The sequence below is a fragment of the Pan troglodytes genome, chromosome 18 (genome assembly GCF_028858775.2).
Source record: "Pan troglodytes isolate AG18354 chromosome 18, NHGRI_mPanTro3-v2.0_pri, whole genome shotgun sequence".
Classification (NCBI taxonomy): Eukaryota; Metazoa; Chordata; class Mammalia; order Primates; family Hominidae; genus Pan; species Pan troglodytes.
The window spans coordinates 86,649,700-86,677,662 of record NC_072416.2 but is presented as its reverse complement, the minus strand read 5'-3'; the positions used below and the strand labels follow the sequence as shown (position 1 = coordinate 86,677,662).

The 27,963-nt window shown below is 64.1% G+C and overlaps 1 protein-coding gene across 2 annotated transcripts in view; it reads right to left on the bottom strand.

Moving 5' to 3' along the window:
* Positions 1-27,963, bottom strand: part of ZFPM1 (zinc finger protein, FOG family member 1) — an 82,810-nt gene that overhangs the window by 37,410 nt on the left and 17,437 nt on the right. For both annotated transcript variants that reach the window (XM_016930369.3, XM_054668565.1), the window contains 2 exons: positions 12,188-12,292; positions 9,030-9,152 (listed from right to left, as the gene is read on the bottom strand). In XM_016930369.3, coding sequence (XP_016785858.3) covers positions 9,030-9,152; positions 12,188-12,292 — 228 coding nt within the window. Of the gene's footprint in view, positions 1-9,029; positions 9,153-12,187; positions 12,293-27,963 lie in introns of those variants that run through there.

Genomic DNA, 27,963 nt, shown 5'->3' with positions numbered 1-27,963 from the left:
GCCGGGATGCTGGACCAGATCGCTCACGGCACGAACACCCCCCACAAAACCCTTCAGGATACCCATTTTACAGCCAAGAAAACTGAGGCAGCTCCTTGCAGTCCCTGGCACTGAGCCCCCGCCCTGACCCCGCTGAACCCCATCCCCGCCCGGGCCCTGAGCCCCACCCTGACCCCTCTGAACCCCATCCCCGCCCGGGCCCTAATGTTCCAGCCACCACTGACCACTTGAACCTCAGGCCCTGAGCCAGCTCCTTGTGCACACCCGACCCCACTCTACTGTGTCTGTCACACCTTGGCATGGGGCTGGGGCCGGGGCTGGGGCCGTCCACCTGCCGCCCCTCCCATCTCTCACACCCAGCCTGACACTCGGGCATCCCTTCTACTAGCCAGCAGTGCCCTGGGGACATGGCCAGCCTTCCCATCTCTGCCATCAGAGCCCAGGATGGAGTGGGGATGGAAAAGTCAAGACTTGTGTGATCAGCTGGAATTCACCTTGTCCATAGTGGTCCTTGGAGAGCTCCAGGTCCTGAGGCACTTACGGGTGGAGCGAGCCAGGAGCAGGTGTGTGCGGCTCCTGGGCAGGGGCAGGCCTGGCAGCCCCCCACCCACAGGCAGCGCTGCCCAAGTCCCAGCCCCATGTCCACTCAGGGTTGGACCACTGTGGCCAAGCCACCTCACCTTGCTGAGCCCCCGTTTCCCTAACTGTAGAGTGGGATCCAACTCAGACCTCCCCTGCAGGACTGGCTGCCAGAGGTGAGAGGCCCTGTATACCAGGAGTCGAGAGCCCCCCTCACAGGAAACGCCCAGTGAGAGGCGATCTCCTCAAGCCCCGTGTACATGACCAGTGCTGGTGTGCTCTGACGCCCAGCAGTGTGTGGGTGAGGGTCCCCGTCCCCACCCCAAGCCCCCTCTCTGTTGCTTTCTCTCCCCTGTGGCCCACCCTGGGCCAGGGCAGGTGGGGACTTTTGTTCCACAGCCTGAAGCCCCCAGGTGGGGGCTTCAGGGTCCAGGGGAGCCCCCCTGTTCAGTCTCAGCTGCAGGGTACCCCAGGCCTCTCCTCCACCAAAGGCCCAGCTTTGCCCCTGGAGTCAGTGGGGGTGGGGCGGGGTCTGGGCTTCATGGGGATTGCTTGCCCGGGAACTGCACAGGCCAGGGCTGAGCCTCAGTGGTGCACCTGGGTCAGGTCCCCAAGCACCAACCCAGCCCCACTCTGCCCTCCCTCTCCTATCCAGCCTGTCTCCAAGGCCAGGCTCCAGCCTGGAATCCCCAGCCCTGTGCTCTCAGGATAAAGCGAGCCCCACCGCTGTCACATCCTGGGCCTCTCACCTCTGCCCAGGCTGGTCCCTCCTCATGGAAAACCCTTCCAGGAGGCCAGGCAGGGGATGTGTGCTGAGCCCACCGGGAAAATTCTCCCTGACACCCAAGGGCAGTGGATGCCACCGCCAGGTGCCCTACGGAAGCCTCCTCCTTCGGCTCCAGAGGACTCTGGGATGGAGCGTCCTGCCCTGCCCAAGGATGGCCGTGGGGCCACATGGAGCCGGGGCTCAGGCGAGAGCCGCAGGAGTCACTGCTGGGAGCCTGCCCCAGAGCCTGTGGGCCTGCCCCAGAGCCTGTGGGCAATGCGGCCACGCTTTGCCCTGGACCACCCCAGCTCCCACCTCACAGGCGGACCCCTGTGCTCCTCTTGCCTTAGCATGCCCCCCTCCCCATGGCCCAGTTGCATTTTGTTTCATACATTTGGTTACCAGGAAAAAGCTCTAGGCCCCGAGATGCTTCCTGGTGAAGGGGACCCCACCACCCTGGCCCCCAAGTGGGCTCCTGGCCACTCACCTTCCATCCGGGGCCATAGAGCCCCAGCTTCCCTCATGTTACTTCACACACACAGAGTGGTGGGCAAGTCCTGTGGGCCTCTGAGGCCGCCTCCTCACTCCCCGCCTAGCATGGCACCCTTGGCACGGTCCTGCCCTTAGCGTCAGGTCTCAGGCCATCCTTCCCACCCTTGGTGCCTGCACCATGCTGCCTCCCAGACAGACACAGGCAGAGCTGGGGGAGACTCGCTCTCTGCCCACCCAGCAGACCAGGCACCTCCTCTGCACTGGCACAGGTGGGCAGGTAGGGGGCCAGAGGAAGGATGGACAAGTGAGGCCTCCTCGGTGCCCCAGGTAGCCCTGGGCGAGAAGCTTTCCTCTGAGCCCAGTTCCCCTCAGTTCTGCCCAGCCTCACAGAGGGAGGTGGCAGAGGCCTGTTCCGGGGGAGGGGACTCCACACTCCAGGGTCCAGCCCCCACACTCTTCGGCCTTTTCCTGCACCTGTTTCCTTGTGGCCCAGCCTGCACGATTACTCTCCGGGCAGACGACCACACAGGGCCCGTGAAATGGGCCAGCCCAGGACCCCAGGGAGTCGAATGGGACCCCGGCTCCACCCCTCCAAGTCCTAGTGGGGCTGGCACGTCCGAGCGCCTCCATTTTCCGAGGCAGGAGTGGGATGCCCAGGACTCAGCCCCACATCCCACGATGGGACGGGCCTGCAGGATGAGCCACGGCCGAGCTGCTCCCGAGCGCGTGCAGGGATTATAGATTATGGCTTAGCCATTTGCATAGCAGAATCTTAAGCAGCCGCCCCTCCGGCAAACAAGGTCATTTCAAAGATAAAATAGGAGCTCTCCGCCTCCTGCCGCCCATCCTTCCCTTCGCATCCGGGCTGGTGGCTCCAGGGAGGAGGACGGAGTCCAGGCCCTGGTGGCCTCCACCTGAGGTCCCTTCTCTGTGGCCACTTCTGGGATCACATTCAGACCCCGGCCCTTCTCTCCTCCTGCCGGCCCCTCCTGCTGCCTCACTGGAGTCCAAGGCCACAGGCCCAGTGACCGGGCCGCACTCCTGCCCGTCCACGCCCGCCTCGCCCCCCACTCAGGCCCTGCGGCCTCCTGCCCGTGCAGGGCTGCGCCCTCTACTGCACCCTCTGCTCCCTACTGCAGGGCCCCGACTCACCCTGGAGGCCCGCGGACACCCCCTCCTGGAATCAGCCCCCTCCCTGTTTCCCCCTAGCTTCCTGGGTTTGCTGTGGGTGGTGACGGCGAGGTTTGGTGTGTTGTGATCAGTCCCTGTGACGGGAGGCTCTGCCTGCGGCCTCTCACCCCGGCCGGGCGTCCTGCTTTGGACAGCGGGGCCGCACTGCAACGACCCCACTGGTGGATCCCTTCCGGTTCCACCTGGAAGCCTCCCTGGTGCTGAGAGGGTAACGGGGTTTGGGGGGTGAGCTCCTCCTGCCATGAGGCCATGGTGACGGCCACCGACGGGGGAGCGCAAGGTGGCTGCTCCCGGCCCCTGCTCGGCCGCCTCTTGGCCGCGGAAAGGGGAATTCCAGGTTGCAGATGGCGACTTCTCCCCGTAGAACCTGCCCGCACCCCCCAGTCTGAGAGAACCCAGGCCGCCCCGGGGCAGCCGACAAGCTCAAGGCCCGCAGCCGAGGTCTGGGAAGTGACTCCAGCCACACTCTGCGTTACACACTCCGCAGTCCCCCTCCTCGTGGAGGCTTCCTGCGGCTGTGGCTTTCCTTATGTCCATTTTACAGATGCGGAAACTGAGGCCTGGAGGGGTCAGGTGGCCTGCCTGCTGTCACTCAGCGAGGCTGGACTATAGGGCCTGTGCTCCCATCTCAGAACAGCTCAAGGTGCCCTCCTTTGAAGCCGTGGCGCTCGAGAGCAAAGCCGCTCGCAGCAGACAGAGCTCAGAACTTTTGAAAACAAAAACCAGCACCCACTGAGTGCCTCCCTGATCTCTTTTTAGGGCTCTGGGACCACCAGGTATCAGGTAGGGCCAGGAAGGGGCTGGGGTGGGGGCAGTAACAGGGCCAGGAGATCATGGGAAGTCAAGACAATGGCCATGTGCGTGCCAGGACAGCTCTCCGCACCCCGGGACAGCTCCCTGCACCCCGGGACAGCTCACCGCACCCCGGGACAGCTCTCCGTACCCCGGGACAGCTCTCCCTACCCCGGGACAGCTCTCCCTACCCCGGGACAGCTCACCGCACCCCGGGACAGCTCTCCCCACCCCGGGACAGCTCTCCCCACCCCGGGACAGCTCCCCGCACCCCGGGACAGCTCTCCCCACCCCGGGACAGCTCTCCCCACCCCGGGACAGCTCACCGCACCCCGAGACAGCTCCCTGCACCCCGGGACAGCTCCTCGTACCCCGGGACAGCTCTCCGCACCCCGGGACAGCTCTCCCCACCCCGGGACAGCTCACCGCACCCCGGGACAGCTCCCTGCACCCCGGGACAGCTCTCCCCACCCCGGGACAGCTCTCCATACCCCGGGACAGCTCCCCACACCCTGGGACAGCTCTCTGCTCCCCGGGACAGCTCCCCACACCCTGGGACAGCTCTCTGCTCCCCGGGACAGCTCCCCACACCCTGGGACGGCTCTCTGCTCCCCGGGACAGCTCCCCACACCCTGGGACGGCTCTCTGCTCCCCGGGACAGCTCCCCACACCCTGGGACGGCTCTCTGCTCCCCGGGACAGCTCCCCACACCCTGGGACGGCTCTCTGCTCCCCGGGACAGCTCCCCACACCCTGGGACGGCTCTCTGCTCCCCGGGACAGCTCCCCACACCCTGGGACGGCTCTCTGCTCCCCGGGACAGCTCCCCACACCCTGGGACGGCTCTCTGCTCCCCGGGACAGCTCCCCACACCCTGGGACGGCTCTCTGCTCCCCGGGACAGCTCCCCACACCCTGGGACGGCTCTCTGCTCCCCGGGACAGCTCCCCACACCCTGGGACGGCTCTCTGCTCCCCGGGACAGCTCCCCACACCCTGGGACGGCTCTCTGCTCCCCGGGACAGCTCCCCACACCCTGGGACGGCTCTCTGCTCCCCGGGACATATCCCCACACCCTGGGACAGCTCTCTGCTCCCCGGGACAGCTCCCCACACCCTGGGACAGCTCTCTGCTCCCCGGGACAGCTCCCCACACCCTGGGACAGCTCTCTGCTCCCCGGGACATATCCCCACACCCTGGGACAGCTCTCTGCTCCCCGGGACAGCTCCCCACACCCTGGGACAGCTCTCTGCTCCCCGGGACAGCTCCCCACACCCTGGGACAGCTCTCTGCTCCCCGGGACATATCCCCACACCCTGGGACAGCTCTCTGCTCCCCGGGACAGCTCCCCACACCCTGGGACAGCTCTCTGCTCCCCGGGACAGCTCCCCACACCCTGGGACAGCTCTCTGCTCCCCGGGACATATCCCCACACCCTGGGACAGCTCCCTGCTCCCCGGGACAGCTCCCCACACCCTGGGACAGCTCTCTGCTCCCCGCGACAGCTCTCCGGTGCTTACAAAGTCCTTGTGTGCCCAGGACCTCACTTATGTGTGCATCGGGTGTTGGGGGCCTCTTGGGTGTCCCTTGGGAGGAGGAGAGGGGCTGGGAGGCCTCCTCTCTGCCTGGTGTTACATGGGTGCCTCCAGGGAGGCTGGGACCACCAGGGACAGGGCAGCCTGGCTGGACCCATGGTGGAGCTGTTGGGAGAGGCAGCAAGGCCGGGCCTCTCCGCAGGGCTAACACCGTCCACCTTCTGGATGTCCACAAGTCCCATTCGCTTTCCCTGGGAAATGGGTCTAACCGGGGTCGGGGTTGGGGGGTTTCCCAGGATACCTGTGAGTCCGGGTCCAGCCAGCAGATGAGGGCCCTGGGCTCTGGGCTCTGCAGCGTGACCGGGTCCCATCCACATGCAGGACAGATGGGAAACAGACTCAGGGCCCAGTCACCTCCCCAAAGCCACAAGGTGCAGAGTGCCCCTTGGTCCGAGCTGGTGCTCCCTCCGCCCCAGATAGGAAATGAGGATGGCACCTCCCAGGCCGCCTCAAGAACAGGGCCCCAGGCCAGGTTCAGAGGGGCTGGGGCAGGTTCAGAGGGGCTGGGGCCTGCACTGTTTCCCACCCTTGGGATTGGGTGGGGTGGGGAGCAGCTGTGGGCCAGAGACCATGAAACAGAAATTGGGAGAGAAAGGGGCAGAGATGGGTGAGGGAGAGAGGCATGGAGAGAGACAGAGAGAGACAGAAAGAGAGGCAGGGAGGGAGGAAGAGAGAAGGAGAACGGCAAAGAGAGAGGGAGAGAGGAAGGGAGAGAGGGAGAAGGCGAGGAGGGAGGGGGAGAGAGAGAGGCGCTCACACAAGACGGAGCATCAGAGAGAGGGTCTGGAGACAGAAGGCAGAGATGCTCAGGAGGAGCAGGGCAAATGTGGCTGATCCCCTATTGTGCCCCGGCCACTGGACCGGTCACCTGGCTGGGCACTGCCCTTGGGGCCACTGACCCTACTGGCCATCGACGCACGGGCGGCCCCGAGAGATAACAGCCCACAGAGCCTCCTTGGCTTCCCCGCGGGTGATAGCTCGGCCTGTGTGGGTCTGATAGGCCGTGGCCACTGCAGCGGTTGGCCAGCGGCCGCGTATCAGCCCATCACCGCCCACTGCACAGAAATTCATATCTGTGGGAGCCGATAGGGCACCGCCTGGTCCTGAGGATGCACACAGCACAGGAAGCTCGGGGGTGTGCCCCAGCCCCAAACCACGGCCGGCCTCAGGGGCCCAGCCCTTCCCGGCGCCAGGCTCCATCCCCCAGGGCCTCCGCCGTCTGGAGAACAGGAGGATGATCTAACCCCTCTCAACACCGCAGGGGTGGACAGGGACCCGTGGGGTGGCGATCAAACCAGTGTCTATGAACTCCAGGCCCAAACCCAGCTCCACCACCTCCCAGCCGCATGATGGTGGATGCGTCCTGCATCCCCGGGCTGGGTCTCCTCCTCCAGAGACTTGGGTCACCATCTCGGCCCCTCTTGGGGCTGGTGTGAGTACTGCCCAGCACCCCCTGTCTGCCCAGTGGCCAACTGGGTCCCACAGGTACCCAATGGTCCCTGCCACTGCGTGGGTGGTCTCCACTGATAGAGTGTGGGAGCTCTGCAGGCCCGAGGGGGGCCTGTGGGCGCCCTCCCTGCTACCCGCTACCCTATTCTACAGCTGGGGACACTGAGGCAGTCAGGGCGGCCCCTCCCGACCCCACAGTGCTGCCCTGCATGTGAAAAGGCTTCCCTGTCATGCTGACTCCGCAGCGAAGGCCTGAGGCACCAGCACCTGACCGGGACCCCCGAAGGCACCAGCGCCTGACCGAGAGCCCCGAAGGCACCAGCGCCTGTCCGACCCCCGACAGGTGTGTCCTGGGCCTGCTCCCCACCTGGTGTCCCTGAGGAGAAGGGACGCAGCCAGCAAGTTTCTGCCACGGCGCCTGGGACCCCCACCATCTTTGGGTCCCAGGTGGGTAAGTCGCATCGTCTGCTGTGCTGGATGCCCGGTCCCCCTTCCTGGGGGACAGCAGGGGGAGCCCGTGAGGACCGGTGGCCACGGGGCCCCAGCATTGCCTTGGGCAGCCCCACAGCCCATGCAGGTGTGACTCAGCTTCCCCATGGGGCCGGGTCATCCTCCTAGCTGCGGCTGCCCAGGCCCACCCCTCTCTCTGTGGCCCCGGCTGCCCTGTTGTGGGAAGGGGCAGCGTTAAACAGGCGGCTGCCTACTTGCACCGGCGGGCACGCGGACCCATCATGCACTCTCCCCTTGCTGCTGGGACCTCGCCGACCCCTTTCCATCTTGGCCCCTGGGAAGGAATGGGGTCCCTCTGCCTCAGCGAAGCCTTCCGCGCTCCCCAGCACGGCGAGCGCCTCACCACACATCTCTCCACAGACGGGGCCCTGCTGGTGTCATTACGGCCGCTTGCGCGCTCTGCAACGGCCATCTGCTCCCGGCTATATGCCTGGCACACAGCAGGCACTCAATAAATGCTTGCTGCCGGGCGTGGTGGCTCACACCTGTAATCCCAGCCCTTTGGGAGGCCGAAGCGGGCGGATCACTAGGTCAGGAGATCGAGACCATCCTGTCTAACACGGTGAAACCCCGTCTCTACTAAAAATACAAAAAATTAGCCGGGCGTGGTGGCGGGTGCCTGTAGTCCCAGCTACTCGGGAGGCTAAGGCAGGAGAATGGCGTGAACCTGGGAGGTGGAGCTTGCAGTGAGCCGAGATCGCGCCACTGCACTCCAGCCTGGGTGACAGAGTGAGACTCCATCGCAAAAAAAAATAATAATAAATACTTGCTGCATCTGTACATGCATCTGGCTCGAGCACCGGCCCCTCCCCACGCTGTCCCTCCTCCACGGGGGACCTTGCAACCCCCACCCCGCCTCTGCTGGGCCCCCTCCCTCCCTCACCCACCAGCTCCCATGACGGCCTCGGCCAGGCAGCCCTGGGATTCCACCCCAGACGCTACTGCGGTTCCTCGGGCCGTGGGATTTATTAGGAACGACAGAAACAACCTGACTGCCAGTGTTTCCTGCGTTCATAAGTGAATGGAATTCACAGTCCCCGAAGGGGCCACAGGGAGAACAGGTTCATGGGACTTCTGGGGTCAGAACTCCAGCTGCAAATCACGGAGCAGAGTCACCAAACCACCCTCTAGGACACACCCTGTGGCCCAGGCCCCGTGGGGTATGTGGATCGGACTCCGTCCCCATAGGCTGCAGCCGCTCTGGAGTGGGGTGGGGTCCTCTCCTGCCCTTCAGGCCTGACCGCCTGCCTGGGCACCTCAGCACAGCTCTGAATCCCGGCCCAGCTGGGAAGGCCACGGGCCTGGGCAGCTCAGATGCAGCCTCCTGTTCCCACCTCCCTGCCTTTCCCACCTCTGAGGATTCTTTCCCAGCCACCACTCTGTCTCCTCTTCTGCGACCCAGACCAGGCTCTGATCCAGGGAACCCCCCAGCGCTTCCTTGTACACCACGTGAGGCCCGGGATTGGCGCGAGGGTGCCAAGCTCCAGCGATACCACCAGCTGCACGGGTTGGCTGAGCTTTGGACTAGGCACAGGCCTGGGCCTGGTGGGTCTCCAGCAACCTACACACCTGCCCCAGCACCCACGTCGCCCTGCTCCCAGGGGCCAGGCCAGGCTGCCCGGGAGGCGATGCTGCTGCCCCCACCACCCGCGTGGTTACCTGGCCCGCTCCAGGGACTGCCCGGCTCTTCCTCCGTGGGCCTGGGTTCTGGTTCCTGTCCTTCCAGCTCCTTGGGGCCTCCTGGGGATGTGGGGGGTGGCAGCGGTGGGGGTGAGTTAACATCTGCAGAGAGGAAAACACCGTCACATCCCTGCTGAGTGCCGGGCACTGAGCTGCCCCTCCCTGTAGCTGGGAAGGATGCTGAGGCGCTGGGCGCCGGGTTGGGGAGCTCGGGCCCAGAGCCACCCCCATCTCCTGGCTCGCTCTCACTGGGGTGGGACAGACATCCAAGTTTTCCTCTTGGTCTTTTAAAACCCCTCTCCCCTCATTAATTGCTTCAATGATAATTGTTATTCCAGCTGCTGTTGATAATCAGGGTACAGGATGGCCAACCGGCCTGTCCCGGCCAGCAGGCACATGCGCCATCGCCAGCTCCCCAGTCCCCTCTGCTGGCAGCTGGGGGCCCCTCCACCAGGCCCTGCACCGATTCCAGCCCAAAGGGCATGTTTGCCTTCCCAGCTGGCCTGATAACCACCTCGGCCCCGATCGATGCGATCCCATAAAGCCCCCCCACCCCATGACGTCACGTGTCTACAGATTATTAATACCCGCGATAAGGGCTGCGATTGACATCAAATAAGTCAATCACACAGTATAAAAGTCCTATTATTTTTGGCTATAAATCAAAGTGGCTGGCATCTGAGCTCCAGCCACCGCGAGGGAGCCTCGCTGGACCCGCCAAGCGGCAGACAGCTCCTGCGCTGCTGTGTTATCGCGCCCATCGCCACGCTATCACTACGGCCGGTGCCAGGTGCAGCCCTGGCTGTTTTTTCCAGCTCCTTCCCGGGCCCCACCCCCGCCCCCATGCGGCCCTGGCTCCTAGATCAGATAAGGAGCCTGGCTCCCCGGGAAGCCGGCCTGGGTCAAAGTCCACCTCCACCTGCCCTTTGCTGCGGCCCCTCCATCAGGGCGCCCTGCAGCTTGCCGGCGGCACCTGCGTGCGGCACTAAGGCTGGCGGCGGTGACAGCCAAGGGCCTCGGAGTCCACATGTGCTACACGTGCTCTCTCCCCTCAGCCACCGAGGGACTCGCACCCAGCTCACATGTGCAGTAACCGAGGCTCAGCGAGGGCTAAGAGCCTGGCCCCGGGACCGGCCAGGGAGAGCTCTGGCTGTACCACGAGCAGCGTGTGCCGACGGGGACGGTGGCAAGGACAGGGAGGAGTGGCAGCCAGCGGGTCCCAGGCCTCACCAGAGGCTGGGCTGGACGCCTGCACCCGGCCTGGCCGTCCTGGGGCTGGGATGTCCCTGGGTGAGCTGGGGGAGATGGCGGCCCTAGCCCTGGGGTCAAGTCCCACTGGCTCTGGTGACCCCAGGGCCTGCTGCCAGAAAAAGGGGCCCAGGCGCAGCAGGCTGGGCATGTGCAGATGGGGGGATGAGGCCTGCTGGGCTCTTGGGGCTGCGGCCCACCCAGCGGGGACCCTGACACTCAGACTGGGAAATGCTGGGGTGGGGGTCCCCACTGAGAAGCCCCGCTCCCAAGCCAGGGACCAAGGTCTGCCTGGGATCTCCACCCCAGCCCCTCGGCTGCAGACCCCTCTGAAACCTCTCCCCCCGCCCCCGTTGGCCTTGGAGCTTTTGGACCTGCTGTCACTGCCTCCTGGCATCCCTCCGCCCGTCAGGGGCAGCCCCACGCATCCATCTCTCCTCCACCCCAGCTCATGTCACCCACCTAGCATCCTCCCAAATGGTCCGGGTATGGCCACATCCCCTCCACGTTGGAGTGGGGGTAATTCACAGTCTGTGTGCAGAGGGTTTCGTGGCATGGGGTAGGTATGAGTTTGGTGCCTGGGGCTGCAAGTGGAGTGTGGGGGAGCTGGGCAGAGCCCACCCCACAACCTGCTGCTGTCTCTCTCGGACCTTGGAAAATGGGGGTGAGCATGCTGACCTCTCCTGGCACCTCTGTCCCAGGGAGACCCCTTCTCCCAGGATCTCTGGATGTGTCTGGGGTACAGCTGGCTCCAGCAGGCCTCCTTATGGCAGGTTAAATCTCTCCCGGGAGGGCAGGCCCTCTTTTCGGCTTGGGAAATGCCCTGCCCCATGGAATTGGCCACCAGGAGGGCCCAGGGAATGTGGAGGTGCCTGTGAGGGTGGAGGAAATCAGGCTAAACCCAGACCTGGGTGGGACCCCCACTAGGGCACTTGCCAGCTGAGTGACCCTGGCAAGTCACCAAACTTCTCTGGTCTGTGAATGGGGTGTGGTGTCTTAGCAGGAGACACCACTGTGCACCCAGCACCCACTTGCACCCAGCACCCACTTGCACCCAGCATCCACTGTGCACCCAGCATCCACTGCGCACCCAGCACCCACTTGCACCCAGTACCCACTGTGCACCCAGCATCCACTGTGCATCCAGCACCCATCCGCTGTGCACCCAACATCCACTGTGCACCCAGTACCCACTTGCACCCAGTACCCACTGTGCACCTAGCACCCACTGTGCACCCAGCACCAATCCACTGTGCACCTAGTACCCACTGTGCACCCAGCACCCATCTGCTGTGCACCCAGCATCCACTGTGCACCCAGCACCCATGGTGCACCTAGTACCCACTGTGTACCCAGCACCCATCCACTGTGCACCTAGCACCCACTGTGCACCCAGCACCTACTTGCACCCAGCAGCCATCCACTGTGCTCCTAGCACCCACTGTGCACCCAGCACCCACTTGCACCCAGCACCCACTGTGCACTCAGCCCAAGCAGCATGCCAGCAGGGGTCACAGCTCGACAAGCCCCAGGGAGGGGGCCTCATGGTCCCCACTTCACAGAGGGTCTACTGAGGCTGGGAGGGGCATGGATTCCCATCCAACCCAGGGCCAGACCTGCCCCATCTGGGCCTTGGTCTGCTCATTTGTATGAGGGCTGGATTTCAGGCCGCACATGCAGCAGGTGTGCACATCACCCCTTTCCTGGAGACCCCCCAGCCCCACCGAGGGCCTCCGGGCAACAGGCCTCTGGCTGGAAGACGCCTGTCCTGGACTCCTGCATATAGTTGGCCCACACCTCTCAGACACCACTGAGCTCTGAGTGCATGGTACGGGTAAGCAATGGAGGCCCCAGCTGGAGGCGCGGTGAGAGGGCTCAGTCTGACTCACCGGCGCTGGGAGGGCTCGGGGCTTCAGGGGCTATGGCCTTTTGCTCCGTGTGGCTGGCACCCACCAACTGCACCTCCTCTCCGGCCTCCATGTCTCCGAGGGAACCTGTGGACACAAGACGAAGGGGGTTCGGGAGGAGCTCTGGGGGGACAGCTCCTGCCTCCCGACCCCTCCTGGCATAGGCACAGCCCCGGTGCCCAGGCGGAATTGGCAACTGGGCAGGGGTGAGGGTCATCCCTCACCCTGAAGTCAAAGGACAGGTGGCTGTTAGCTGGGGGCTCCCTCTGGGTTCCTCAAGACTTGACATTTGGGCATGGTGGCTCACACCTGTGATCCCAGCAGTTTGGGAGGCTGAGGTGGGAGGATTGCTTGAGTCCAGGAGTTTGAGAGCAGCCTGGGCAACATGGCAAGACCCTGTCTCTATAAAAAATACAAAAATTAGCTGGGTGTGGTGGCGCACACCTGTAGTCCCAGCTACTAGGAGGGCTGAGGTGGGAGGATCGCTTGAGCCTGGGAGTTGGAGGCTGCGGTGAGCCGCGATTGCACCGCTGCACTCCAGCCTGGGTGACAGAGTGAGACCTCTGTCTCAAAAAAAAAAAAAAAAAAAAAAAAAGACCTGATGATCCTTGACGAACCCGCACCCTCTGCAACAATTCCAAAGCTGCAGGGTCACCTCCACCCACCCTTACCTGCCCTGACCCTTGGCCTCCACCACGCCCACGGATTCCACTCTTGCCAGAGAAGGGCCGCGGACCCTATGTCTCTTTCCCACCTGCTCCCCCCAGCACCAGGGGACAGGCCCCCACCTGCTCTGGCAGCCCTGGAGCAGCGAGCGGGCCCTCCCTGTACTGTAGGCCCAGCGTCCACCCAGGCCCTGAGGGTTGCCGTCGCCACGGCCTCCGCCTGGCATCACCTGCCAGTGCCCCGCCCAGGGGCCCAGTCCCCGTGCACTTCCCTCACACTCATTCCCTCGGTCTGGGAACTCCCTGGGGTGACGCCCTCACCCAGCACAAAGGAGGCGCTCACAGACTTGTCCAGCGAACAAACCAAGCAGGGCACAGGTGTCTGCAGCACCTGGGGGTGGAGTGCCTCAGGGCCTGGGTCCCTCAGAGACTCACACATCGGGGTGGGGGAACTCCAGGAGTCCACCTTACAGGTGACAAGGCAGACTGAGACAAGGCCACCCGGCCCAAGTGCGGGGGCAGCTGCTCCGGACCCCACGGTGGCTGTGGAGTGGCGCTGAGTGCAGGTGTGCGTGCTGACATCCGCCGGCGGGGCTGGTGATGGGTGATGGTGTCCAGTGTGAACAGAGGACAGAGGTGCCCTTCCATATCCTGCTTGACTGCTCCCCGGGTCCCCAGGCCCTGACTCAGCCTGCGTGCTGGGACTGCCCCCTCTGCACCCATACTCCACAAGGCCTGACCCGCCCAGCCTTCTACTGTCCTGTGTGAAGCACGATGGGGGCAGAGCCTCCCGACACACTCAGGAGTGGGAGGGGCCGTGGCCCTCCTGAGCCCAGACCTCAGGTCCTGCAGCCGCCAAGCCCCATGGTCACAGCAGAATAATGAATAAGAAAAGTCTGGAAACCGCGTGTCTGAGTTCACGTGTCAGGGGAGCTGATGGGGCAGAGTGGGGGTGGGGCAGAACAGAAGACACCAGAGGGAAGGCCTGAGCGTTGCAGGCTGGAACAACCACCTCCTGAGGGCTGAGTTCCCCATCCCTGGAGGCAAGCAAGCCGCACGGATGGAGAACTGTTCGGGGTTTGCGCCTCTGGCTCGGTGGTTCCTGGCTTGTCTTGCCTCATGGCCTCTCTGGGAATCTGATGAAACCTGGTGCCTCCTCCCCAGAAAAACACACCGAAGTGCCCACATGTGCCCAGCTTCAAGAGCTTCTCTCCGAATCCCCACCATCCTCCTTCGCAGCCCCTCATGCTCCCTGCTTTGCTTTGTTTCTCCGGGGAAAGGCAGAAGATGGGAGGGAGACGGGCTGGTCGGAGGTGGAGCCTGCTGACGCCCGAAACACCTGCCCAGCCAGTAAGAAACGTGCCACCCGCCAGCGTCCAACGCCAGGTTCAGAGGCTCATGTCAGAGACCCCCGAAGATGCGAGAGAATGAGAAATGCTGTGACTGAGTTTCAGGCTGATGTCCAAGGCTGACCCCGCCGTTCCATGCAGCAGGGAGGCGAGAAGGTGGATTTTCTGCGCGTTTGGACTCCAGCCCCCTCTCTGATCATGAGCAGGCTATGGCTGGCTGATGCCATCAAACCAAACTGCTCCTGGAGGGGCAGATGCCTTTTCTGCCTTCTGCTGACACCCGAGGGCCAGGTGCCAGGTGCCGTTCCAGGATGCAGGGGTGCACCAGATCGCTGAACACTGCCCCGGGTGTCCGGGCCACTGTGGGGACAGTCAGAGAACAACAGATGGGCCCCGGCCAAAAACAATGGCAAGTTCTGGAAGTGCAGTGAGGGAAGGGGCCATGAGAGAAAGACAGAAAAACACAGGGAGGGGAGGGGCTGCCGCTGATAGATCTCGGAGGGAACAGTGGTTGTTGTGAGACCAGCCCCTGAGAAGACAGCTCTGGCAGAGGGGGCCACATGTGCAAAGGCCCTGGGGCGGGGACGGAGGTGGTGGAGGAAAGGGAGGTCGGGGGCCAGGGTGTGCTGGCAGTCAAGGCTGAGGGCAGGCAGGGTCCTGGCCGTGCTGACCTCAGAGGCCACGGGGAGGAGGGGACCCTCATCCTGGGGCCACTGGGGAGCCATGGGGGGTCCTGGACAGGAGGGGCAGGTGCCACCGGGGAGCCATGGGGGGTCCTGGACAGGAGGGGCAGGTGCCACCGGGGAGCCATGGGGGGTCCTGGACAGGAGGGGCAGGTGCCACCGGGGAGCCATGGGGGGTCCTGGACAGGAGGGGCAGGTGCCACCGGGGAGCCATGGGGGGTCCTGGACAGGAGGGGCAGGCTGGACTCTCCTAGCTGCAGCCTTTGGGGCTCTAGCTGGGACCCATGAGTCCTGGCCTCCTCAGAGCACCTCAGAGCTGTAATTATAGGAGGGGGCTGGGCTCAGACCACACAGGAGCCAGCCCCAGGCGAGGGCTCACAGCCTCCCATTAAAGCGCCCACACGGGCAGGCTCCAGGGCAGGCTGGGCCACCCCCGACCGGTTCAACTCCTGCCCCTGGGACAGGAAGCCCAACCCGAGTGCCCTCCCTCAGCACACGCCAGGGCAGAAAAGCAGCCATGGAGGCCTCCCCTCCCCACCTCTGGGGTCGGCCCTGAGCAGGCAGTGCCATCCAAAAGGCCAGGAGGTGCTCGGCCGTCCGCGACTTGGCGGCAGCACGCGGAACGATCAGCTCAGCCCGGCTCCTCCCCTTTCTAGAGGCCCAGGCTTTCCGTGGCTGGCATGGAGCTGGGAGGGGCTGCCCAGGAGCTGTGCTTCCTCCTGCTGAGCAGCTGTAGGGCATCAGGGCCTCAGTGACCTGCTCTGGCAAATGGGCTGGAGGCCACCTGCCTTCAGGGACTTCGGGGACCAGAGCACTGGGGCTGGGGCCCACAGGAGACACAGCCCTGTGCATACCTGCTGCAGCCTCAGGAAGGTGGGCTGGCTCTCCATACCCCACCCAGGTGGGCCTCAGATACCCAGGGAGGTGCTGGGATGGTGATGGGTTCTCCTATTTACACAAGAACAAAGGCTCCTGCTCCACACAAAGCCGTGGTGATGAGCGTGGAGAAAGAGGCTGCCAGGCTAATTTCAGTTCCAGCACAATTAAAACGGCTCTGATAATGCAGGAGACAATTGTCAACCCACAAATAGGATGTGTCGAGGTGGATGCTGCCCTGGGCCCGCCTCGGTGTCTGAGAGCAGCTGCCTGGTCCCCACTGAGCCCCTAAGTCAGCACCGGTCTTGTCTGTGGCCCACCTGGGGTCCGTGGGGACTGTCCAGGTGGGCGACAGAGCACTTGGGCCCCCAGTGGCTGGGGGCATCTGTGAGCCACAGCTGCTCTCTGCTGCTTTCCCCCCATGCCCGGGGCTAGCAAAGAACCCCCCTAGCCTCTCTGGGGACCCTCTCTCTGCCCAGTGATGCCAACAGCTGGAGCAGGCCAACCCACGGCCAGGCAGGCTGACAGCTGCTGCGTCCTTGCTGTGTGACCTCGAGCAAGTCAGTCCACTCTCTGTGCTCAGTTTCCTGGTCTACAGATGGAAGCCACAGCAGCTCCCACCTCAGGAGATGAAACGTGCAGCCTGCCCACGTCCTCAGAGCCCAACACAGGGCAGGTGCTCAGTGAACATGAACTGTGGCTAGCACAGGTTTTGAAAAATGGGCAAGGGTGTGAATGGTTAAGACTGGACGGGCGGTGCTCAGCACTTTACAAATGCCCACCCTTAACCGCCCCCACCCACATAGTCCAGCGAGGTGGTCTTCCAATTTCATTTCAGATGGGGAACCTGGGGTGTAGAGGGTGGCGGCCCACATAGACCTCAGCAGGTAGGGGCGGTCAGGAAAGTGCAGGGGGACAGGGTGCATGGAGGAGGGGGTACGAGGACAGTACGGGGACTTGGTGACGGCTGTGGCAGGGTGGAGTGGAGTAGCGTAAGCAGGACCTTGGGGGCAGCCATCGTGGAAATCCCACTCGCCAACCACATCCCAATACCCACAGTGGGAAGCCGAGTCATGCCCACTTTACAGGTGAGTAAACCAAGGCCCAGCAAGGCTGACTTGTGAGCTGCCCTGTCCACGGCCCCCGGCGAGGAGGCAGCGGTGCGGTGGTGGGGTGGGGGTGGTGGGACAGGAACTTGGGGCTGGGTTTCAGACCTGCACCCAGCACGTAGCCCTTCCCCGAGCCAGACAAGGACCCCACGCCTCCCTCGCCCTGGGACCACCTGCAGTGAGGGTGATGTCAGCCCCATTGCCTGGCCTGGCAGAGGTCAGTGGCCAAGGCCGCACCTGCCTGGAGGTGTCCACGGGCCATGGTTGTGGTCATCGGTGGCCAGGGCAGCACTGGGCTCAGCCCCTGTGGTGCCCGGAGCCCCTTGGTTATCACAGCCAGCAGACACCCGTGCGCCCATCCGTCTCCTGCTCATTAAGCCGGACGCCGAAATGGAAATGAAAACATAATAGCTATTTGATTGGGGGTGAGATATTTTGCATATTGGCTTGGCGCTGATAGCGGAATTTCATCAACTCCCTTTTTTCATGCTTTAAAACTGAATTATGGAGCTGGCTCTGTGCAGCGGGATGATCCCAGCTCCCTTCCAAGTCCCCACACCGACGATTAAGGTGGCCCCTCCCGGCTTTGATGGCGAGGCGTTGGGGGGCTCCTTTGAACGACTGTCTTGCGGAAAGCTGGGGCCAGTCGCTGAGGAGAGGGGGGCATCCCCCAGACTGTGGGGCCCAGGGTGGACATGCCAGGTGGGGCGCAGATGGGGGCTGTGGATGAGGAGTCTGAGGCCCCTGGGGAGGCCCCTAGGGTGCCCCTGGCTCTGTGACCTTGGGCAAGCCTTCTGAAAACCAGGGCCCTGGCCCAGGGAGCACCCTGCTCCGGCTCAGTGTTTGAGATCAGCCTAAGTCCCCAGTGGGTGCCTGCAGGGGACACAGACGCCTATGCTGGCCTCTCTTTGGAGTTCTCTCATTCTTGGTCTAGAGGGGAGGAAGTGGAGGTGCAGGTGCCTGCCCAGGCCCCATGTGAGCAGCTGGTGGGGTGGGTGGCCACTGGCAGCCACACGGCCCCGCTCCTCCCCCACCAGCACCACGGCTCTTTCCTTCACTCTTTCATCCGCTCCCTCACTCACCCGTCCCCTCACACACTCACTTCTTCCTCCTTCGCTTTCGCTGGCTCCTTTCCCCTTCCTGAGCCCTTGGCGTGCCCCACCCTCACGAGGTGCCAGAGATCCTGCAGTGACCAGCCCCATCCCCCAAAAAGTGGAAGATGCCAGTGTGAGCACCACAGGAAAGAGTCAGAGGTGCCATCCAGGAAGGCTTCCTGGAGGAAGTAGCAAGTGGGTGGCAATCTGGATGGGGAGAGGAGGAGGCTGCCAGCACCGGGTCCAGGGAAAAGCGCTCCAGGAGAAAGGAACAGCAGGAGCTGAGGCTGGCACAGGGCAGGCGGCTTCTCCCTGAGCCTGGTTTCAGCGGATCAAACTGTCTTGCCAAAGGCTGGCGTCAGGACTCAGCCAGGTGTTGGCAGCGAGCGCTGGGCGCAGATGTGAGGTTGTCACCACAGCTGCTGTCACTGTTTCTACTCTGCAGGGACGTGCCCCATCTTCCTCCTTCGGCGGGGGGTGTGAGTGGGTGAAGGCCAGGGCTGGGGGAGGAAGTACTGCAGGGGGTGGCAGCGGGGGGGAGGGAGGGACGGGGAGGGGAGCGGAGAGGGGCACAGGTCGGGGCAGAGGATGGGATGGGGAGATGGGAGAGGGGTGGGGCTGGGGAGGCAGAAGAGAAAGACCCCCAGGGCTGGCCTCCTGGTCTTGCTGGCCCTGGGTAGCAGGTGGGGGGGGGGGTCACAGCATTGCCAGGAGAGAGACCCTGGCCTCTGGCGGCACACAGCGGCCAGATAAGGCCCTGATAACAGACAGAAAATAGCAACAGATTCAGACTTTCCCACCAGCTGGGCAGCGGGCAGCTTGGGCCACGGTGGGGACAGAGAGGAGACGGGGACGGCCCCGCTCGCTCTGCTGAGGCCACGCTATGGGAGCGCAAGGTGACTGGGGCCCAGGCTGGGTCTGGGGGCCGTGGTGAGCCATTGCAGAGGGCCTGGGTCCCCCAAGCTGACCCGAGTTGAGTCTACAGCATGACCTCCAGCCAAGCGGCGCCCTCCCAGGTCCCTGGTGAGTGGCTGATGCTGTCCACACCCCCTGGCCCAGCTAGGAGCATCTCTCATCCCGTGAATCTCGCCAAGCAGGGAAACCGAGGCACAGAGAGCAGCGGTAGCAGCAGCCCAGCCCCGCCATCAAAGTGGGGTCTGCTGGCGACACCAGCCCAGCACCACCTGCGTGGGGAGCCCGGCCCTGCGGTTGGGACTGGGGACTCACCGCCCACACCCTCAGGACCAAGTGGCCAGTACCTCACGCGCAATCCATCAAGCAGCCAGGCTGACTTCCAGGCACTAGGGCAGCTGAGGGAGTGGGCGCAGAGCCTGGGAGAGCCCGGAGCAGACGGCGCCTTCTGTGCCTACCCACCTACCCAATGGGGAGCCCAGGCTCGGCACACGCCCTCGGAGCCTCGAGCCTCCTTCACGTCCAACCCATCACCCCAGTGTGGCCCGGAGCCACCACTGCCATGTGGGGTCCAGGCCCCCGAGCAAGTCTCCACTCCCGTTTCCCTCGAGTAGCATTTGTCACCTGGCTGCTTCAACCCATGGGTCCTCAGGTTGGCCCCCAACTCCTTCCCCTGCCGCCCTTGCCTTGGGGCCTCAGCACCCCCTGCCCCCTCTACGGGAACCCTCGCCTCTATGTGCAGTTGAGGCCTCCTCATCCCTCTGGCGGAGGCTTTTTCCCCCAGCCTAGGTCCGTCCCCCATGGTCCAGGCCTCCCTTCCAGCGCCCCAGCTCTGCCGGAGCCTCGTTTATTTGTAGGTCACACTGGTTCACCGGTTGGACTGGGAGGGGGTGTGTGTGCCTCTGTGGGCCCGGAACAGCAGCTCAGTGAGCCCTGCGGGAGGCAGGACGGGCAACCGTGACAGCGACCCCTTACAGGGATGCCAGCACCAGGTGCTAAAGAAAGAACACAGGAACGGCTGTGTAGACGCAGACGCTGATGGAGATGAAGAATGAAGAGGCCCTTGGGGGCTATGAGAGGCCCAGGCGGGAAGAGTGCCCCGCAGCAGCCCCGCCCCTGGCCCACCCGCAGCTCCTCAGTTCGGGATCAGCACTTGCTGTCAGCCAGGGCAACCACAAAAGCGGATGCCGGTGAGGGTGCGGCTTACTAGAGCAGAGCCCTAACCAGCGCAGGAGCACGCGGCTGAACCTCCAGGGTCCCAGAGGGTCGTGGCAGGCTGGGGAAGTGGCCTGAGCCCACCACCCGGGCTGTGCCTTCTGGGCCCAGACACCCTCCCCCATTGGTCCTGCCCCTCAACTGTGCCAGCGGGCCTGGGGCAGGGGAGACATGGCGGTTGAGCGGCTCCACCAAGAGGCAGACGGACAGAGCTCCCACACACCCTGCCATGGGGAGCTCGTGCCTCTTCTGAGTCCCAGACCCACCCACCCCCAGGTCTGTTCTCCCTGTTCTCCCCTCCGAGGTCGGCCTCAGGCTGTGGGTTCCAGGAGGGCCAAGCCCACTGAAGCAGCCTCAGAGCCCAACACGCCCTCCAGGCCAAGCCTGGGGAGCTGCTGCTGAACCCAATGTCCCCAGGCTCAAGGAGGTGGCTGCTGTGCAGGGGCTCTGAGCCCTGACTCACTCCCAGTGAGAGCCTTATAAATATTCAATTGAGATGGAATTCACATACAACCAACTGCATCCCCGTAAGCATTCTCTTGGTTTTTCTTTTCTTTTTTGAGACGGGGTCTTGCTTTGTTGCCCTGGCTGGAGTGTGCCTGTGCAATCACGGTTCACTGTATCCTCAAACCCCTAGACTCAAGCGATCCTCCGGCCTAAGCCTCCTGAGTAGCTGGGACCACAGGTTCATGCCACCATGCTGGACTGAAGCAATCCTTCTACCTCAGCCTCCCAAAGTGTTGGGATTGCAGGCATGAGCCACTGCACCCAGCCATGTTTGGCTTTTAAAGGCAGGAAAGTTTGCTGGAAATGGGTATGGTGGTAACACGCAGCCCAAATAAAATCCAGGGCCCCACCTGGCCCAGTCTCAGGCAAAGAAACACACCGCGGTGACCCAAATCTGTGCTTGCTTCTCTTCAAGAGTCTGAAAGGAGTCACTGAAAATCTTACTCTTTCTAGCATCAGCCACCTTCCCGTGCCCTTCTCCGCTGACCCGGGGCCCTCACAGGCCAAAGCCCACACGCCCAGCCCACGTGGCTGCTCAGCTGTCCCTTCCCGGCACTCATGTGAACTGTGCCCGCTTCTCTCCCTCCTCTCCTCTCCTGTGGTTCCCTCTATGTCCATGTTCCGACTTCCTCATGGAAGGCAGGGAAGCCGGGCTGGCAGAGACCAGAACTCACTTTCAGGGCTGCAGGGAAGGTGTGCGTGGCCCCGCTCTGCAGACGGTGTGGAGGAGGGACCCGGCGCACGGGCATGCACACGTCCAAATCTTCTCTCCATCGCTATCACACTGTGTGTCTAGCGTAAGCACTGCCCTTGGGGGGCCGGGGTCTTGCAGCCAAAAGCGGTCCCGGGCCAGAAGTGGGAAGCCCTCAGGCCACCAGCTTAGCTTCTGACCATCTCGGGCCCTCAAATTCCCTGCCTTTCCCTGCCCCTCTGGGAAGCCCTCCCTGGCTCAGGTCGGCCCCCATCGTATGTATGTTCAAGTCGAGTCCCTCCCTCGGTGCCAACAGCCTGGATTCCACAACACACTTGCTGTGTGAAGAACTGTCTCCCTGCCTCCCCAGCCACACTTGGCCTTGTGGTCATGTTCACTAAGCAGCCCCCAACCCCTCACCTCCTCTGCTGAAATGCCTCCCATGGGCCCCTGGGGATCTCGGAGCAAAAGCCAAACCCCTACCCAGCTCCCACCTGGTTTCCGAAAATGGCCCTGCCCTGGCTGCCCTCTCTGCCAGAACTTCCAGCAGGCACCTGCTCGGCCCTCTCCCCTCCCTCCCTCAGCCCTCCCCAGTTCCCACGATGGCCGCCCTGCCACTTGGCAGCCCTCCCTCCCTCCCTTCACGTATGCTCACGGCCGCACCCCCAGCATCTGGAACGGTGCCCGGCACACAGTAGGTACCCAGCAAATGCTGATGGACACGGGAAGGGTCAGGGCCTGGAAACAGGCTGGTGGGGTGTGGCTGGCTTGGAGGGGGGTGTGGCTAGGTCATCCTGGGCTCCCCCAGCAGGGAGGCTATGCAGAGGGATGGAGGCTTGGTTGGTTCCCGCGAGGGGCCTTCGGGTCTCAGCCTGCTCACCCTGGGGTGGGTGAGCCAGGCTGAGTCCCACCTGGTTGGCCGAAGGTGCCCATGGCAAGGTGCCCTGCTACCTGCCCCTGTGGGGTCTGAGGCCTGGGTGGGTGTGGGGGCACCACGAGGAGAGGGATGAGACGATGAGACTCAGGGTCATGGGGCATCAGCATTGGGAGGGGGTTCTGCACCCACACCCCCTCAGCCCCACCACTTCTTCCTGTGGCTGACCCAGTAACCCAGGGGTGGACCTGGTGGGCTTAACTGCCCCGGGCCCACAGCCACGCCCAGCCTCTGGCCGCATGGTGTCCAGGCTGAGCAGCCGTCCAGGGGGCTGAGGGTAGGCCCAGGTCCTCCTGCACGCGTGCGTCCCAGGCAGCATCGGCTGCAGGCAATGCTGGGGCTCCTCTGAGCCCAGCCCCTCCCTAAGCGGAGGAACTAACAGCGGTAGGCAGCGGACAGTGGGCAGTGGCCAGCGAGCCTCGGGGTGGCCAGATAGCACAGATCCAGGTGTGCTGACCCAGCAGCCTGCCCGCACCCTTTTCCCGAGACCTGCCCTGTACCTGGCGTTGTCCTTGGGGTCCTCACAGTCAGGAGAGAGGACCTGGGCTTTCTCAGGCATCAGCTCGCTCTCCCCTCCTCCTCCTCCTCCGTTTTTCTTGGCTGTGCCCCCGCCCCCGGACCCCTGCCCCGCTCAGGGTTACTTGGGTGGGATTGGGACACAGGTCTGTGCAGCTTCCAGGCCCGAGGTCTGGTCTCTCCCCTTGCTGGCCTCAGTTTCTCCTCCTGGCTCCATGTCATAGGGAGATCACAGCTCAGCGAGGCCCTCCCCGGTCCCACACCCTCCGTCCCATCGCGTGCGCTCCTGCCCTCACCATGGTCCCTGTGTGTGCCCACCCTCCCCTCTGATGGCTCCCCAGGGCCTGGGCCCTGCCAGGTGCCCACTGCATGGCTGAAGCCAGGGCACCCTCGACACCCCACGGGAGCGTCCACCTGCCTCGCCTGCTCTGGTGCAGGGCTGGCACCGGGCAGGTCTCCTCCCGGAGCTGTGGCTCCCTCTGACCAGATCCCCATCAACACGAATGCACAGCCCTTCACAGTTTATGAAGCTCTGCCAGGATCAAGCACAGGCCTGTAGGGAAACTGAGGCAGTGAGCAGCCAGACCTGTCCCTGCATGGTCCCAGCACGGGCCTCAGGTCAGCTGCCATTCAGGGCCAAGTGGAATCTAGCTGGTGACTGGCTCTGGGCATAGGGGCTGCCCAGGTCCTGGTTTACACATCTGGCCAACGAGTATGGACTCATCAGTCTCGAAGAGCTGCTGTGAACAGAGGCTGGGAGGCTCTGCAGGAGGCAGAGAGGCCCCGGATGCGGGTTCCCGACAGCCCTGGGGGTTCTGCAGCAGGGGCGTTAAGAGCGGAGCAAATGAACGTCCTGTGTGTGGGGATGGAGGACGCCGCGGAGGCTCGGACAGTGTTCAGGATGGAAAAGAGCGGGCTGGCGTGGGGGGCTGGCTTCAGACAGGGTGGTCACCAGGGCTTCTCAGAGGCTGACCTTTACCTGTGACTGAGAAGAGCTCCGGGCAGAGAGCGCTGAAGACAGAGCCCCCCGCCCCCCGAAGTGGGACGGAGCCCTGCACGGCCCAGGAATGGGAGGAGGCGGGTGGCGGGGAGGCAGGGGGCTGGAGGCTTTGGAGGGAGCTGGGGTTTTATTCTGGGCACCGTGAGAAGCCACCATCAGACACCGAGCAGAATGCCAAAATCTGTCAGACTGTGGTAGGGTCGCTGGGCTGCTGGGGGAACCCCGGCCGGGCAGCTGCTGCATCTGCCACCACCTCCAGGCAGCCTCCCAGCTCTGGCCACCTCTTCGGGCTCCCTTGGATCCTCCCCCTGCCCTGAGCCTGCCCCTTCTCTGGGGCCAGGGCCAGTGGGCTGGTCCCCCACCCGTGTCCCCAGGGGCAGTGGCCCGGGCGGGGCAAGGCAGAGAGAAAGGGAGGCGGAGGAGGAGGGAAGAAAGAGCCGGGGCCTGAGAAAGCCCAGCCTGGCTGATAGGGGAGAGATTGGTTACAGCCGGAGCCGCGGCCTGCCAAGTCCACATCCTATCGGTGCGGCCTGCGCTTACTCAACATTCATCACCGCTGAACTCGGAAACTTTATCGACGCTGAAGGTTGGCGCCATCTCTGGGCCCGGCCACTCCCGGCCCTCCGATGGGCCTGATAGCCACTGATAGATTACATGAGATTGCTTCACTCCGGAGAACCGATTACTAAACCCATTGGGGAAGAGCTGAGGGGGTGTCCAGGGATGGGATGTGGGTGGGGGTGGCGAGGCCGCGTGGGGCCGTGGGGGGCAAGGACCACCGCACAGGGTGAAGGTGAGGATGGGGTCAGGCCATATGTGTGGCAGGGTGGCTGAGGCCACGTACGCGGCTGCAAGCCCGCCGGAGGCCCAGGGAGGAGGAGAGGTCCCAGCACGGCCCCGAGAATCTGGGCTGGGGAGCGACCCCCCTCCCCAGATGGGTGATAAGGGCCGACAGATGGGGCGGGGGCCGCGGCTCACGGAGCCGTCGCCGCGCAGCCTGCGTCAGATGGGTGGAGGCAGCTGGCTCCCTGGAAGGGAGCAGGGGTCCCCCAGGATGGGCCCGGCCATGGGAGAAGTGGGGCTCAGCACCCAGACCCCGGGGCAGCGGGGCCGTCATGGCCCTCCCTAGTAGCCGATCCTCCTCCCGCCCTGCGGCCCTCGAGGCCAGGCCTGTGGGTTCACCTCACCCCGCCCTCAAGGCCATGGTGAGAGGGGCCCCTCATCAACGGCTGTACAGCTGGGCTGAGGCCTGAGGGGCAGTGGGTGAGCTCACAAGCCCAGGAGACTCCAGGCTTTCATTCACAGCATCGAACCACAGCCCAAGGGTGGGTGGTTCCTGCCGTCCTCTTCCAAGTGGGCCGTCCCGGAGATTCCCGGGGGCCAGGAGCAGGATTCACCCCAGACCCGGGGACCCTAGTGTCCAGACCCTCAGATGCCTTTCAGAAAGGAAGAAGTCACGCCCTCTGGCTCAGTTCAGCCTTTTCCTCGTTCCAGGGTCTCAGGCAGCAAAGCAACTGCTCCCACCGCACAGCTGCAGAAACGGAGGCTGCCCGGTCCCACGGGGGACGGCACGCTGCAGGGCCTGCGCCCAGACCTCCTGCCCAGCTGGCCCCTCATCCTGGTGGGGTCCAGGGCTGCGGCGTCCTGGAAGCTTGTGGGGCGCTAGAGCTCTGAGCTCTGTGATGCAGGCCTGCCCTGGGCCTGCTGCCCCGCCTGAAACCGGGAGTTAACACATCAGCCTCCAACCCACAGAGGCGGAGCCTAGGATGCTGGAGTGGGGCTGGGGCAAGGGTGGGAGCCACCATCAGGGAGAGCCTGTGCCGGGAGGGCGTGGAGTTATGGGGACCCACTGCTGCTGGGTTCCCAGCACCGAATGCACTTGTGTCCTGAGCTGTACACTGGAAAGGGTTAATATGGTAAATGTGATGTACACTTTACCACAATAAAAAATAGAAAATTCAGGCCGGGCATGGTGGCTCACGCTTCTAATCCCAGCACTTTGGGAGGCTGAGGCGGGCAGATCACGAGGTCAAGAGATGGAGACCATCCTGGCCAACACGGTGAAACCCCGTCTCTACTAAAAATACAAAAATTAGCTGGGCGTGGTGGCAGGCGTCTATAGTCCCAGCTACTCAGGAGGCTGAGGCAGGAGAATCTCTTGAATCCGGGAGGCAGATGTTGCAGTGGGCCCAGATCACACCACTGTACTCCAGCCTGGCCACACAGCGAGACTCAGTCTCAAAAAAAAAAAAAAAAAAAAAAAAGAAAATTCAAACAAAAAAGCAGGAAATGCCACCCTCTCTGTGCTGTGGGCGCAGCAGGCGCTCTGGTGCCTCTTCCCTCTCTCCTGGGACCGAGGCGCAGAGCTGGCACATCCCTGCCTGTGTGCCCCACCCTGTGGGCACCTGCCCTGCCCACCACCGTGCCTCCAGCCACTTGTGGGTGTGGACACTGAGGGTGGGGTTCGCTGGGGTTCAACCCTGCGCCCCCTCCACGAACTGGGTCCACAGATGGGGTGGGGTTGCTGGCAGCCATGGGTGGTGGGAGCCCAGCTGAGGTGACCTGTCGTGAGAGTGGCCCCAACAGACTTCCGCTGCCCATCAGGGTTTGGCCCTGCCGGGCTCCTACCAGGGAGGCCCAGGCTTCTGGCTCCACTCCCTGCAGACCACACGGCCCCTGCCCCGGCCCACCCAAGGCTCTTGTGGACCTGCAGGTCCCCTCAGGAATAACCCAGTGGAACATGGTGCACAGCCAGCTGGAGGCCCAGAGCCCTCCCAGCCCGCGGGGGCCTCGCCCCGATTTCACAGAGATGGAGACACAGCCTTAGTCTTAGTCACAGGCTCAGGTGTCTGTGGCAGATCCCAGTGTGAGTAAGTAGTGGGCAGGAATTCATGCCCAGGCCATGTGGCTTCAGAGCCGGGAGCCCTGACCCCTCCACTGTGTGTGGGAGCCACCGTGGCCACGGTCATCTTGGGGCCCTGACCGCACCTCTGTGAGTGGGAGCCGCTACAGCCACGATCATCTCGGGGTCCTGGCATCCCCCACTGTGAGCAGGAGCCACCGCAGCCACGGTCATCTTGGGGTCTTGGCCCCTCCACTATGCGTGGGAGCCACTGTGGGCACGGTCATCTCGGGGTCCTGAACTGTGAGTGGGAGCCGCCACGGCCACGGTCATCTCAGAGCCTAGATGCTATAGCCCGAGCCAGACCCTGCAGCCGCTGGCCTTCGCGAGGGTGGAGGTCACACATGGCTGCAGCCCTGGAGGGTCAGCTGGTTGGGAGCTCAGGGAGTCCGGCTCTTGTCTGAATTCTCAGTGCCCATCGCGGTCAGGGCGGAGCAAGTGGAGAGGAAAAGTCTGGTCTATTATGGCTGCAGGGGAGCTGGGCTTTCCTCCTCCCGGCCTCCTCGCTCCTTCAGAAGGCAGCCTCTGGGCAGCCCAGTATGTAGTTGGCAAGGGCACACGGGGAAGGGAATGCCTGTGGCGGAGGCTGGACCCCACGGGTGAGGTGCTGGCATCTGAGCTGGGCCCTGGGTCAGTGCGTCACGCTGCGTCTCCCGCCCCTTCCTGGACGACCTCATCCCCTGCTCGGAGCTCCCACTGTGCGCTCGGCGGGGATGTGTTTCCCTATGCCACATCCTCACCTGTCACCCGGCCCTCCACACCGTGCCACGTCCTCACCTGCCACTCAGCGTCACCGCCCGGCCCTCCACGCCGTGCCACGTCCTCACCTGCCACTCAGCGTCACCGCCCGGCCCTCCACGCCGTGCCACGTCCTCACCTGCCACTCAGCGTCACCGCCCGGCCCTCCACGCCGTGCCACGTCCTCACCTGCCACTCAGCGTCACCGCCCGGCCCTCCACGCCGTGCCACGTCCTCACCTGCCACTCAGCGTCACCGCCCGGCCCTCCACGCCGTGCCACGTCCTCACCTGCCACTCAGCGTCACCGCCCGGCCCTCCACGCCGTGCCACGTCCTCACCTGCCACTCAGCGTCACCGCCCGGCCCTCCACGCCGTGCCACGTCCTCACCTGCCACTCAGCGTCACCGCCCGGCCCTCCACGCCGTGCCACGTCCTCACCTGCCACTCAGCGTCACCGCCCGGCCCTCCACGCCGTGCCACGTCCTCACCTGCCACTCAGCGTCACCGCCCGGCCCTCCACGCCGTGCCACGTCCTCACCTGCCACTCAGCGTCACCGCCCGGCCCT